Source organism: Vulpes lagopus, chromosome 20, assembly GCF_018345385.1.
Source record: "Vulpes lagopus strain Blue_001 chromosome 20, ASM1834538v1, whole genome shotgun sequence".
NCBI lineage: Eukaryota > Metazoa > Chordata > Mammalia > Carnivora > Canidae > Vulpes > Vulpes lagopus.
Genome location: NC_054843.1, coordinates 6,588,322 through 6,603,160, shown reverse-complemented (window position 1 = coordinate 6,603,160; position 14,839 = coordinate 6,588,322). Strand labels below are relative to the sequence as shown.

General features: G+C 42.0%; 1 protein-coding gene across 2 annotated transcripts in view; it reads right to left on the bottom strand.

Moving 5' to 3' along the window:
* ERG (ETS transcription factor ERG) overlaps positions 1-14,839 on the bottom strand; it is a 174,789-nt gene that overhangs the window by 93,183 nt on the left and 66,767 nt on the right. Inside the window, exon 1 of one of the 2 annotated variants that reach the window (XM_041734992.1) lies at positions 13,351-13,489. The exons of the other annotated variant lie outside the window; for it this stretch is intronic. Within the exon in view, the coding sequence (XP_041590926.1) occupies positions 13,351-13,368 (18 nt within the window). The 5' untranslated portion in view covers positions 13,369-13,489. Of the gene's footprint in view, positions 1-13,350; positions 13,490-14,839 lie in introns of those variants that run through there. 2 annotated transcript variants of the gene reach the window in all.

Sequence of the window (14,839 nt, the reverse complement as noted above, 5' to 3'; positions counted from 1 at the left end):
CAGAAAGACTTTTTGCATAAGGGACTCTAATGCCTGAACACTGAGGTGATGTGAGGCAAAGTTTGGACATATAAACACTAATGGGTATTGCCACTTAGTGAAAATGAAAGCACTGCTTGGCTTTACCCCATCTGGACAGGTGTCATGTAGCGGAACGCAGGCTCCAAGAACCGTATTTCTGCCTCTAGTTTTCAAATGGAAAGCATCTCCCATCACAGCCTTGGCAGAGACATGTGCACATATCAGGCACATGCTCACAAATGTTCCCATCACAGTTATATTCTGGACAGCCCCATGATCACCCCACCTTCCCAAACATGGGCAGGTTCTTTAGGACACACATGCCTGTGTCTAACATTAGGCGTCCACATGTGACCCAGGGGCATTCAAGACACTGGTCTCAACACATAGTAATACCTCTGTCTTCTGATCAAAAAAGTGCAACTTCCCTCATAACTTTGAGGGGCAACTAACACAATACAGTGCATATAAGAAGTCAATAATCACTCATTGAATGAAATGAATGAATTCTCTATGACACATGAGCAAGTATCACCTCACAATTAATGAACTCATTCAGGCATTTTTTACCCAGGCAGACAGTTATTCATTATTGAACAGACATCTAATAAAGGCTTGCTTCTTACTGGGCATGTTCATCACAAACAAAAGATATGATAATTTAATAGATGGGGACCGCCTGGGTGGCTCAGCGGTTGAGTATCTGCCTTTAGCTCAGGGCATGATCGCAGGATCCGGGATCGAGTCTCACATTAGGCTCCAAGCATGGGGCCTGCTTCTCCCTCTGCCTATGTCTCTGCCTCTCTCTGTGTGTGTCTCTCATGAATAAATAAATAAATCTTTAAAAGAAAATAGATGCCTCCTCTCCTCCTGTAGAAAATGTACCAGCTATAGTAGCTGGTTCAATCTAGCACTTGACTTCTTCCACTCTAGGGCCCCTCCAGAAACCAGCTGTAACTCGCCATTGCAGACATGCATTCATTCACGCATAGAAAAGGCGAGGGAGGTGACAGTGAGTACCTCACAGTCCTCCATCTTGGTTTTTCTTTAGATCTTCAAAATTGTTGGTTTTCTGAGCTCATGAAAATGCAGCTGAGTTCAGCAGCTAAAATTTTAAGCAACATGTTGCTTGAACCATTGAATGGACCCCCGGTGGTGACTCTATTATGGCATGTCTACTATTCTAAAAACAACAACAACAACAACAACAAAAAAAAGCAAAAAAATACCATGAGAAAGCAGCAAATAATATATAGGGAAAGATTTTCACCTCTTTAGATAGAATAGATCCATATCTATTTAGATAAATACCCAAAGCATATTGGAGAATACCTTTCAAAAGCTGAACACTGAAACAGTCAAGAATGGATTACTTCAGAAAAAGCAAAATACGGGATGAGATTAAATACTAGGAACGAGACTAGAGTGAGTAACCAAAGTGCTCATAAAAGCAAACATTGTTTGCACACAACGCATGCTATTATTTAATGCTCATACCACCAAGATGCAGGCACTGTTATCATTACTCAATCTGTTCTACAAATGAGCAAGTGAGGCACAGAAAAGTGAAGTCACCTTGCCAGGGCACAGTGGAGCCAGGACCTGCCCCAGGCAGTCTGGTTCTGCTTCCTAAGATGGAATATGAAGCCTTAATCTCTAAAGGGGATCATGAGAAATTTAGCTCTCACTCCTCTTCTCTATCCTAGAAAAAAAGGAAGCGAGTAGAAAAAGACTCTTAAAAATGAGTTTCAGGCTCCCGGTGCACGGAGCCTGCTTCTCCCTCTACCTATGTCTCTGCTTCTCTCTCTCTCACTGTGTGCCTATCATAAATAAATAAAATTAAAAAAAAAAAAAAGGGATCCCTGGGTGGCGCAGCGGTTTGGCGCCTGCCTTTGGCCCGGGGCGCGATCCTGGAGACCCGGGATCGAATCCCACATCAGGCTCCCGGTGCACAGAGCCTGCTTCTCCCTCTGCCTATGTCTCTGCTTCTCTCTCTCTCACTGTGTGCCTATCATAAATAAATAAAATTTAAAAAAAATGAGTTTAATTTCTCAAATGTTATTATTCTTTTTTTTAATTTTTTTTTTAATTTTTATTTATTTATGATAGTCACAGAGAGATAGAGAGAGAGGCAGAGACACAGGCAGAGGGAGAAGCAGGCTCCACGCACCGGGAGCCCGACGTGGGATTCGATCCCGGGTCTCCAGGATCGCGCCCTGGGCCAAAGGCAGGCGCCAAACTGCTGCACCACCCAGGGATCCCCTCAAATGTTATTATTCTTTTAAAAGAATATGTCTCTGTGCATGGAAAAAAGACCAAAATATCCAAGAAGTGCCAAGTCTTCACCGACCCTTCACGGTGAAATATCAATTATTTTAATTTCCTTTTCTAAATGCTTATTTTCTAAAACCTATAGTAATTGTTTTTAAAATAGGGGTTAAAGAACAAAGGTTTTATTATTGTTGTTGTTGTTTGAACAATGCTATTCAGTGGATATACTGAACCTGTATCCACTTCAGGCTAAAGAAAATAAGACAAAACAAACCCAACCACAAGCCCCAGTCAAGCAGTGGTGATTTTCAGGGAGGATGCCAGTAGGGGTGCTGCTCCATCCCACACCAAAGTCATGTCTATCTGCTGTACAACCCTTCACCAGCATCACAAAACCGTGATTTTGCTGGCACTGGAACCAATACGGACTCTGGAGATCAGAGAGTCATTTTGCAAAGAACCAGAGGAGCGGGAAGTGGCATCTGGAGGGAGGCATGTTGGGGGATGCCCCAGGACATTTCAGTAAAATGTAACAAATACATTTGCAATACAGTTGCAAAGGACGGAAGGAGTCTTCACTCAAACAGGAGGATCCGAAGAGTTTCTAAGCGTCTTCCAAGAAGATGAGTAAAAGTATATCAACAAATGACTCCTGAAAAGAGTGTCTCTTTGAGCAATTTCATGTCAACCCAACCTGCATATACGTACGGAGTAACTGTAGATAAAATCATAGGGCACACCCATGTACTAGCCTCTTCATGAGACAGGACTGCATCTAACCACGTCTGGCAGTTTCTCTGGGTCAAGTGCAGTCTGCCTCCCCACCTGGTGGCCATCAACACCTATGGAGAAGGTCCTGGAGGAGGCGCTCTACCGGACACGATGCTCTTGACATTGCAAGAGCTTTCACATCATCAAAGGAGGTGCTCTAGCATGATGTGACCCAACAACTAAGGGCAGCTCGGTCTTCTGATTCTTTTCAGGCCCGGTAGGAGATGGGAGGTGGAGGTTTCCGTGTTTGCAGTATGTAAACATCACTCTTTGGAGTTCTGCCCATGCTTGACTTGAGTGGTTTTCAGGTGCTGTTTATTTGGTTTAGTTTATTGTTAAGTGTTACTGTTTGTTGACTTGGTATATTATTTTCCCTTACAAAGGGGCCAGTTGGTAAGGACACATCCTGTAGATGGATAATTGATGATTCCCCATTGTTCAATGTTTGTGTGTTGTGGTTTTATGTGCTTTGGTTCAAAGGACCCAAACAATGCATTCACTGGAACTTCATAGCTGGTGTAAAGTCAGCACACAGAACAATCTGTGCACTGAGATTTCTGTACCCAAATCTGGTGATCTCCACTTGGCTGAAGAAAGCAAAATCTAAAATGACCTTTACTCTAAATAACCACAGAAAAAAAACCCCAGCACTTGAATCTCCAAGAGCCTTATTTTCCACCGACTACAAAGGCAGACTCACGCATCGTTCACCATGATTCACAGGGGACGGAGGTTCCTACACGACACACCTCTTACTCACAGACACGTCTGGTCTGGTGACACTCATCCCTGCCAACAACAGCACGGAGACAAGAGCAAGGATGGAACAAGAGACTAAAACCATTACTTTAGAGACGGTGGGTTTCCAACTGCTTTGAGATAGAGAATTAGGCCAGAAGGTCTGTAGCAACAGGTTTATTCCCCCGGGAGAGGAGACAGTGAGTGAGGAGCACACATGCGCAGGGGAAGTCTCCAGCGGAGCCCTTCCTGCCGTGGTGTGCCTCTGGCGGGGCTGGCGATCTGCGGAGGAAGTGAGCGCCGGAAGTATCTGTCTACAAACCCTTTATCCTCAAGGCAATTGCTGCTGCAGCATTTTACTGTTTACCAAAGCAGTAAACATGTGATCTAAAAAAAGATGTTTTCCATCTCCAAAGAGCAAGGCTTAACAAAAATATATGTGTGCTTATTTCATAACCAGCGTCTTATCAAAGCTGTGCGCAGTATGATTGTGCTTCCCAGAGAAGGGAGTCAATGGGAAGGGCTTTTTAAGGAGGACAGAAGGTACTCTGTCAGTGGTGCCCAAGGAACAAACAGTGGTTCTCTCCACTGGGCTGCTCCTCTAGCCAAGTAAATTGTATTTCTCCTCTAAAGCTTAACGCAGGCTTAAAAGGGCTCATTGACTGGCTTGAGAGGTAAAGTCAAGACAACTATCCATATCAACTCAAATTGGTGGGATGGACAACCCCCAAATCAAATCAATCATAAAGTCACCTGTACCTGATCTTGGACAATATTCTTATTTTACACCTGACTCTAAACACGCTTCTAATTCTAAGAGTTCACATAAAATGAAGTAAAAAATAGAACTCGAAGTAGACGTGTGGCAGCTAGGGGTTTTGATGGCATTTACCTGATTCTTTTCAGGCCTTGTAAGGAGCCTCTTGGCCACTCCTCCCTGTATATCTTTATCCCAGATCTAAGGCCTATGAGCTGCACCGTCCCAGATGCCTGTGAACAGACCAGCAGTGGAGAATCCCAGAGAGCCAGCATGATGTGAAAGGAGGCAGGTCCCAGGGGAACCTGTGAGCACTCCTCATTCCTGTTGTCCCATATGTTTTCAAACCCTCCACTGGGTTGTTAGCTATCGCAAAGAGGGGGAAAGAGGAGGGAAAGAGGGTGAAGGTGAGAAGTACAGAGAGGAGCAGGGAGTGACAATGCCCCAAAGTGTCTTCTCCAGGAGCGGCTGCACCCAGACTCCACCACAAGCACCTCCCAGCATGGCTGTACGTCACCTCCAGGGCAGATGAAGTGCTGTGAGTAACGGAGAACTCATCATCTGTAGGAGTTTTTACTTCATAATAAAAGAAAGAGAACATTGGAAAATTGGCTCAAAAAAAAAAATTGCTGCAGGAATTGAAAAAAAAAAAAAAGAGAAAGAAAGAAAGCTTTTATGGATTTCCTGATTTTAACCCTAGAAGAAGAATTTATTTGACTTGAGTAAACATTTATTAAGTACTTCGTATGCAATTAGTAAACTTTCAGTTCACCTCACCAGGACCCCATTACACAGGTGAGAAGAAACAGATATTGTGAGGTCAGCACTTGTCAAAGGTGATATGCCAGGAAGACCATGTCCATGTTCCCTGAGGAGGTGCTAAGGCCCAGCAGAGGTGAATTCACCTGTTGGCTCCCACAGCAGCAAGCTCGGGCCACCATCCCCTAGGCTAGCCCCCTCCCTCCCTACCCCACCCTTCCCTTCCCTTCCCCTGCAAGCAAGATAAGACCAATCCTTTCCCCCACAGAGGCTATTTTAAGGATGCTGTGAAGACATGTAGAGTATCAGTGTCTCCCTGGGCACGAGATAAACACAGGATGGGCTTGCTCCATTTCACCTTCAGCTTTCTGTTTGATCTTTGGAACATTAGGGAATACATACATATACCACAGGTCCAAGGAGCGCTTTGCAATATTAAACCACACACACACTTTTTTTTTTCTTTTAACTTGGAGCAATGTCTTGGGAAATCTACCTCAAATTGAGACACAAACTAATCGTGTTGACAAATTCTGAAGTGTTGTTTCAACAGCTTCCTCTTCCTCAAAGGTGAGTATCACATGCATACAGTTAAGTCCGAGAAAGAAAACTTGGTAAGGCCAGTGGGACCCAAAGGGGACAGGATGGTGAATCTGCTACCGGCCCTAGAGGGTCAGGGGGATTCTATTTTCCGTACAGACTCTACATCCATAAAAAAAAAAAAAAAAAAAAAAATCAATCTGCTACGCTGTAATTTTATAAGGGGAAGACAGCCATTCAATCACCAAAATGTAATGATTTAAAGGTGGCTCTGCTAGATTCAAGAGTGCAGGTTCTTTGCCTGATAGGTTATAAATGTTCTTGACAACGTTCTCCAGAACTTGACACGCACCGTCTTGAACAAAAGCATGGGAAGGACCAGCCCTGGCATCCATGTTATGATTGGACTGTGATGTGGCTTTAAAAATAAATAATTTTGCTTAGCCTTGGCATTTCTTTTCTACATGTCTCAACACTTATCTGTGCACAACAGAAGTTTACCGTTCTTCCCAGAGTTGAATCCCATGAGCACCCCTGCTGAAAGACTTGTAAGGCCTGCTGGAAAACGAAGCTGCATTTTCATGACCAATGCCAAGGCGAGAGAGCAAGGAAGTTGATACTTGGGATGAGGAAATTTAAATCAGCAGCTGATTTGGAATCTGGAACCACTGCCCCGTGGATATGGCCAAATATGGGAAAGAATTCTTGTCACCAAGCAAATGCAGATGGGTGCTGGAGTTGAGCTCTTGAATTTTCTGGCATTTTATCTTGATTAGTCACCAAAAGCAGAATAACTGTTGCCTATGGAGTTTTTCACACAAGAGCAGCAACAAAATAAGCCAGTTATAATAAGTTTCATTATTCAGTTATTTAATGTATCATTGTTTCATTTGATAAATCATTTTTCTACATAGTCATTCAGTATTTGAGGCGGGGCAAGTAGCAGGAGAAAGAGATCATAGGATGGTAAACTGAGGGGAGACGAACAGATTTGTGTTACCTGAGCAAGTGCCTCAGCCTCTCTAACCCTCTCCCCTGGTCCCTGGTATATACAAAAAGCAAAGGTATCTAGGGAGCATGAGTATCACACGAGATAATGCGAGCACCTAGCACAGAATCTGGCTTTTATGCAGTTTTGAGGATGATGGTAATTTGGACTAGGAACTCAAGATACAACAGCTACCTCTTAAAAACATTTCCCTAAGCTCTTTTAAACATCAATTTAATTCTATTAAATTAATTTTTACTTAACTAGGAGAACTATCTCCAAGAAATATGACTTCTATTTAAAATCTATGATAATGGTTAATTATTCTCTACATCTTAATTTTCTCTTTATGACTTCAAAAGATTTTAATTTTTAAAAAATTAACAAAAAAAACTTTAACAAGTATTCATTGAACCCCTATACTTTGCCAGTCACTGATGAGGACACAAAAGTGGTGGACAGACTGTCACTAAGAATGAGTTCCAAGGCTTACATAGGTCTGTGCACATGACGTATTCACAGAGTATTCAACTCATAAAGACAAGCAGAGCTGGGAGTATGTGCTGACAAGAGACAACGAAGCTTAAGAGAACAGAGAGAATAAGGAATGATCTTTAACTTTAGGAAACATCCCTCAGGCAAGTTTTATAAGGGGAATGTGTGAGAAATATGTTTGATCAAACAGAATGAAGGCATGAAGAAGAAATAGGTCCAGAAGTCACAGTGGCCTCTGGCTGAAATAGGTTCACAGCAAAACACAAAAAACAACAAAAACAAAAACAAAAAAACCCAGAAAAACCTAATGAAATACTATAAATAAGGAAACACAAATAAGAGATGCCAGCCTTGCCTGTGAGAATGGCAAAGATTCAAAGGGTAAAATATGCACAATTGTATGGAGTGCATGCAACCGGCCTCCTCTATGGCTAGAGGTGGGAACTAGTAGAATCTTTCTGTAAAGTCAAGTGCCAGGTTGTTTTTTTTTTTAATTGCCAAATATTTAAATTTCCCGGTTAAAAATATGACTTTAAAAATATGTATGCCCATTGGCCCAACAATTCCTTTTGTAAGTGCCGATACTAATAAAGTGAATTTTTAAAAATTAGAGAATGTATGGCAATGCTAGTAGTGAAAAACTGAAAGCAACATTATTTTCTATAACAGGATATTGGTTATATAAAAGATAATATTTATTGTAGATGGGATATAAGGAAGCCTAAGAATTTTGCTTATTGAAAATGTTTTAAGTGACATGGGGAAATCACCTAAAAAAAGAATGCTAACTAAGAAAACCTAGATGGATAGTCAGGTGGATAAAAAACATGTGGAAGGAAGACACACCAAATGTTAGTAATTTTCTCTGGCTGCTCGGGATCAGGAGCAACTTACATTGACTTTGTAATGATTCTGTTTTTGTTTTTTTCTACATTGCGAATCTTTTATTACTATATAATTTGTGCAAAACAAGATGTATTTTTCAAAATTAATGAGAAAATAGAACAGTGGAAGATATTTCAATATTCCCATTCTTGCCCTAATCAGGAACAACATGCACTGCAGGCCTCAACCCTCCTTCAGCAAAACAGCAAACAGCCTCTGCCCTCAAAACAAACCTAAACCAACCCTCTGCCCAGCCACACCTTGAGTGACCCCTGCATGTGTTTGCTATCTGCCCTGCTGCACCCTGACCCAAGGACTCCTACAGGCTCCTCCTCCTCCTGACCTCCCCTAGCTTGGTGCCTCCCAGACCCAAGTGTGCCCTGGTCTAGGTGGGACACTACAGTACTGACATGTAGAGGTGACCCTGTTCTTTTTGAAAGCACTGGAGCAGAGGCTGTTTAGCTCTGGCATTCAAAACTGAAGCGGGATAAGGAAAGACTAAATGGATTTGGATGGTCCAATGGCATCTGCCATTTATTGGGCACCTACCAGAGGCTCTATAGACCCCTACCAATAGAAAATGGGATAGCCATTTTAATCCCATTTTACAGGTGAGGAAACTGAGGTCAGACAGGCTAAGTCACACAGGCTCACGTGACTAGTCAGGATCCAAATGCAGGTGTCCCTGTAGAAATGAAATCTCAGGAGCTGTGTACAGAATCCCCAGGGCAGGGAATAGCTGTCCTCCATCCTGTTGGGACAAAAGGAGGAGGTGGGTCCTGTGGCATCTGCAGTGTTTCCTAGCCCTGAAGAGAAGATCCTGCCAGAGCAGAGTGTGCTACCAAACACTAGAAGGACCTGGAGACAGTCTCTGTCACTCTTCTCGGAAGATTTAGACTTCAGAGAAATCCATAATCCTGGCTTTCCCACAGCCTCCTGTATGGGTGATTCTCTTCTGCATCAGCCATTTAATCAATGTACCTGCCAAGTTACTCGGATGCCAATAACATGTTTTCTGCTTTGGGTCAACACTTCTACAGAGGGACTCTTAACTCCAAAGTTCTAAACACAGAAGTAATATTTTCCATAAGGCATTGGTAGTGGTGGTTTTATTTATTCTATTTTTATGTATGCTTTTTCAAGAGACTCAAATAAGTATGTGTGTGTTTGTAGGGTTTTTTTTTTAAAGTAAAGGTCTATTTTGTAAAATAATGATGATAATAATGAAATAATCACTTTAAAGAAAATGTGGATAATTAAGAAATGATTCAGGCTTTCAGAACATTCTCTGAGTGCACTAGAATCCTACGTAAGAGTATTTAATGGGAAAGAATCCAAAAACTTCATTGTTTCTTGTTCCCCTTTCCATGGTCACTGAGTCAGGATGGTGAGTGGACACAGGTACACACACACAGAGGGCTAGGGGGTGCAAACCATGTCACAGAACTGCCCATGAATGCAGGCAACATGCACTTTAAGTTAATGGCCTGGAGGTGCCTGGGTGGCTCAAGTCAGTTAAGCTTCTACTGTCAGCTCAGGTCATGATCTCAGGGTCCTGGGATCAAGCCCCGCATCAGGGTCCTGGGATCAAGCCCCGCATCAGGCTCCCAGTTCAGCGGGGAGCCTGCTTCTCCCTCTGCCTGCTGCTCCCCTGCTTGTGCTCACTCTGTCAAATAAATAAAATCTTTAAAGGAAAAAAAAAAGATAATGGCCTTGACGTCCACTTTCAAGCAAGGACAGGAGATCAGGGCCTGCTCTGGGGACATGCCATTTACATAGCAGGACAGCAGCATATTACATTTTATATTCCTTCCGCTGCCACTGAGTACCCCCCTCCCCCACAGTAACAAAGGCTGAAACAAGTCTCACCCCACATAAGCCAACGGACTGATGAAAAATTACATGCCTAGAGCCATTCAACTCATTAATCACATCCACCCAAACCCTAGGAGATGAATTTTACTTCATACACCCTGAGCTTTTCACTAACTTTTCCTTCACACATGATGGCAAATATTCAGAGTGCCTGCTATGTGCAAAGCATGAAACATAGAAAATAAGCAATATATTTTTAAATTAACACCATGTTTCAATCATCAAACCCTCCAACCACCCTTAAATCAAAGTAACTTCTTTAAACAACTAATGAAACAGTGATAGTGTGCTCCCTCATCGAGCCTTGTAATTTTCCACATCCTGCCTGCTTCTAAGATGCCTTCCACTGGCACCATTCTCTCCTTGTTCTTCACAGTCAGAGCTCTGTGATAACGGAAAATCCCCACACTCCCATTTTCAGGATGAAGAATCTTGAAATTCTAGGATCAGGGATTATAATGTGGCGTTCAAGGGCCACCAGAGGAATCCAAGAGTTGAATTGTACTTGGACAGATTCGCTTGCTTTATCATTCTAAGCATTGCATTTACACATTTAAGGGCATTTATCCTGAGATGGGATCACTGGCTTCATTAGACTTGCCAAGTGACCCAAGGCATAATGAAGGGATCAGGGAAGTCTTTGGAGACTGGATTAAAAGTTCTAACCTAAGCACAACCAAAGTTCTGAGGGTAACAACTGGCTCCTTGGAGTCTCTAAGCAACACCATGTTCTGAGCGGAAGGACGGAAACAGGGTGTTAAGCACCCCTCAGTACTGTCAGATGGTGGGAAAGGCAAAAAGCAGATGGGAGCACCAAAACTGATCCATGAATCACCCATGGTGACATCACCTTTGATGCTTACGTGTTTATTTGAGAACTCTTATAATCTGATCTTAAAATCCTGGACACTTAGAGATAAACAGGCACTCTCAGGTAAGTTCCCCAAATTCCTTTGCTTCTTCCAATGGAAACTTTTTGTTCCCGATTCCAAACACCACGAGAAAATGATGACAAGGGTCACAAAGATGGGATACAAACATCTAACTTTTCATAGTGCCTCACAAGGTCTTATAAATATTAATGAGAAAAAAGCCCACTCCAATGGGGAGTACCAAAATCAGTGAATCTGATGCATAATCGACTAATTGATTTATTTAATGAAACAACAAAAGAACAGAGTGTGTTTGAGACTAGAAATTGCTGTATGACAGGCTGTTTCCTAATTCCAACGAACAGCCATAATTTTCCTTATGCTAATTTGAGCTTTGCACTCACATAATTAAAACTGCAGTCAACAGAGTCGGGCCGCCTTTTTCCACTCTATAAACAAGTCTGTAAAGTCATCTCATTACTTTACCCAGGAAGCCCAACAGAACACGTTTTAAAGGAAGTTACCTATAAAGATGGGCTATTTTGTTTGAACAGAGGATTAAAAAGAATCCACTTGAAGTTATTTTAAAGTTCACCTGAGATATATAAAATATACACATAACCAGTGCCATCACATATTAAAGCGATCACAGTACCCTAGAAAACTGTTAACTACGATCCAAAGTTTATTATAAAACATTCAAGCTTCAAAATAACTTCCTATCTTCAGAAATGTATGCTTCAAATTAAACAGTATAATACATTTGTCTTTCACAAAACATACCCCACATTCTAAAGAACGGGCCATTATGTCAATGTCCTTCAATACACTGATTTTTTTTTTTTTTTTGGAAACACACACAATTGTACTCAAGCTATTCAAAATTCACAAAGAATATTTTATTTAATTGTTATGAAATATGGACACAATTAGTAAAAATAAGAAAAGGGTAGCATTCTGCATTATAAAAATCAAATAATTTCTGCTCATATAGTTGAAAGAGGGGCACATCAAACCTCCACTTTTAAAATTCTTTCCCATGATAGCTACATTTCACAGCAGACGCCAATCCTTGATGCCAAAGAAAGAAAAACCTCTGTAAGGTTAGTTTTTGGTACATGATTTTTTCATACATATTACTGAACATTCCGCGAAAAATAAAACATACCTTGAGAGGCAAAAACTGAACAAAGCTTCTAAGATACAGTTCATATGGCAGGTATTAATCATACCCTCTAATACAAACATTTCAGATACCAAACCAAGAAGGATTTTTGAAAATGCCTTGGCCCAATTCTGGGCAAACTTCCATATTCATGACCTTTCAAATTAACCAAGACCCTTGATGAAAATACAACCAAATCCTTCCCGCCTATACACAGCAAAACTAAAGACACACAACTAATAAAGCTTTCTTTTTCTTCCTTTCAGTAGATTTTTGCTGCTGATTTTTCTCATTTCGACAAATGTCACCAAGGCAAGGTGGCCTTGAAAATATTTCAACAGACCACCACTTCACAGACTCCATGCCGCTACCTTATACTAACAATTCTACTGGCTTCGCTTACAGGAATTAAGCTACATATAGGTTCCCATCTACACGGATTCACCACCCCATTAATAGCTTTATGCTATCTACTAGAGACATTTGCAAGAAAAACATCAGACCACATACCCCGGAGCACAGAGCACTGGTCGGCCACCACTCTTCTATTCCCACAAACCAACCATGATGGGCAAGAACATTTACTCACAGCGCACAGAGGAGTAGTATTTTATTAAAGTTAAATATGTAACCCAACAAACCGAATTACCACCGTTTGAGTTATGAGAACAATCCACTCTCAGCATGAAGGATCCAAAAACCAAGCCAACATTTGCGTGTCCCATGACCAACCGCCACTTGTCAGGTATCTCTTCGTTGCCACTGGGGCTGGCTGGCAACCCTGATGCTAAGGAGTCATTCAAGAGCATCCAGAAGTTCAACATTTACCAGCCCATCTTTTTCTCCAACCCTGCCCTCCAACCTCTCTGAGTCCAATGCCTTCCAGCAGATACACATCCACGCACTGCTAGGGATGGTTAAAGAATACGAAAATTCGGACGCGCTCCAAAAAGCCTTTGCAAAAGTCATCCACAGCACTCAACAGTGAATTTAGAAACCCCAATTTTTTTCTGAGTTTGAAGTTTTTAAGCCTTGCGGATGGTTGGAGTAGGAAAAAGGAAATTTACTAGGCAGTGCAGAGGAAATCTTGTTGTCCTCTATTGTGGCAGTGGGGGTGTTGCCCAATCCTGACTTATCTGCCTTGATAAAGGAAACCAAAGAAAAGAGTAACAAGCACAAGATTTTGTCAAACGAAAAGGAACCCTTTTCTTACCTTAATGGTGCTGGCCATAATGCAATCAAATTTATTGATCGTTAATAAATGTTAATAATAATTATTGCTTCTCTCTGACCAGAAAGTAGTTTTGATGAGGTTGTTTAGAGCGGATGAGATTGTGCTAAGTCTGGGAAATGAAGTCAGCCAATGGCAGGAAGAGGTTTCTATTGGTCCTGGCTGCCCAGCCCGAAGAAACAGGATATTTGGGAGTGGAGAGATAAGGGACCCTGAAAACAATGTTGTTTTTCTTGATGATATGCAGCCAGGAGGTTTTTTTTTTTTTTTTTTTTTTTTTTTTTAATTAAAAGAAAAAAGCATCCATTGCCTGGGACCAGGACTGCCACAGCAGGTGTGATTTGGTGTGCTGTCGTGTGACACGCTGCCCTGAGGCAGGATGCAGATGTGGCGGGACTCTGCATGGCTTCACATGGGCTCTGAGTACCTCAGAACGAGGCGCAGAGGGCCCCCTCGAGCCAGGGTGCCAGGCATTCTGCACCCCCAGCTCCCTGGACCTGTCACACGCCTGGGACAAGGGCCATGAGCCGCTCCTCCCTATACCCTCCCTATTCCTTTCTCCCGAAAGGAAACTCTGCAGGTAGAACTTAGTTCATGTCAATGTAATATATTTCCTTGCGGATTTTTAATGGCCTTCATTTATTCAACATCTCACATGAGTTTTCCAGAAGAATTTCATTTTCTCTTTCCAAACACATGCAATTTTTATTTTGCTCCATGATAAACCAGATGAAAACATAAAGACTTGCTAATCGATAAGGTAAGCAAGGCAAACAGAGAAGAGTAATAAATCTGTCAAATCCTAGTTTTTAAATATTTACTGAAAATTCAAGTAACAAAAATAAATAAATCCCAAATAACTAAAATTATACTACAGGTGGTTTATAATGTGAGCATGCCGGTCCTGCTCTGACAAAAGTCAGTGTGGCAGGACCACAGACCCCGAGAGAACTCTTGGCTATGCACGGATGCCACGTGAAGACCTCATTAAGTGTTTGAAAACCCAAGCTCCAAGTTCAGGGCCACACGTCTGTTTTCCACTCAAAGGAAGTACAGCTAATGGGGGCTTGAACATTCCTTAGAGGATTTCAAGCCTTTAATTACTCATTTTCAGGAAATTACTTGTTCTCTGGAAGAAACAACATTTTGCTTTGAATCTAGCTACACGAAAGCTGGACCAGGGAAGAGGTGTGGTCTCCATAGGGGACCCGCAGAACACAAGAGACCAAATCCTGAGTGATTCAGCAATGCCTGTTTCCAGAGGTGGATGGCCAGGGGAATGGATTTCGCTGGGACTTCAGGCCTGCATCTGTCAAGAGTTCTATAAACGAGCCCAGGTTCCCATATCTTCTATTGTCCCCTGACTCCCCTCCTTGTGTTAGGAGGAGGGACAAAGAGACAGCAAAGGGAAGAGAGAATAGAATAGAATAGAATAGAATAGAATAGAATAGAATAGAATAGGAAAGAAGAA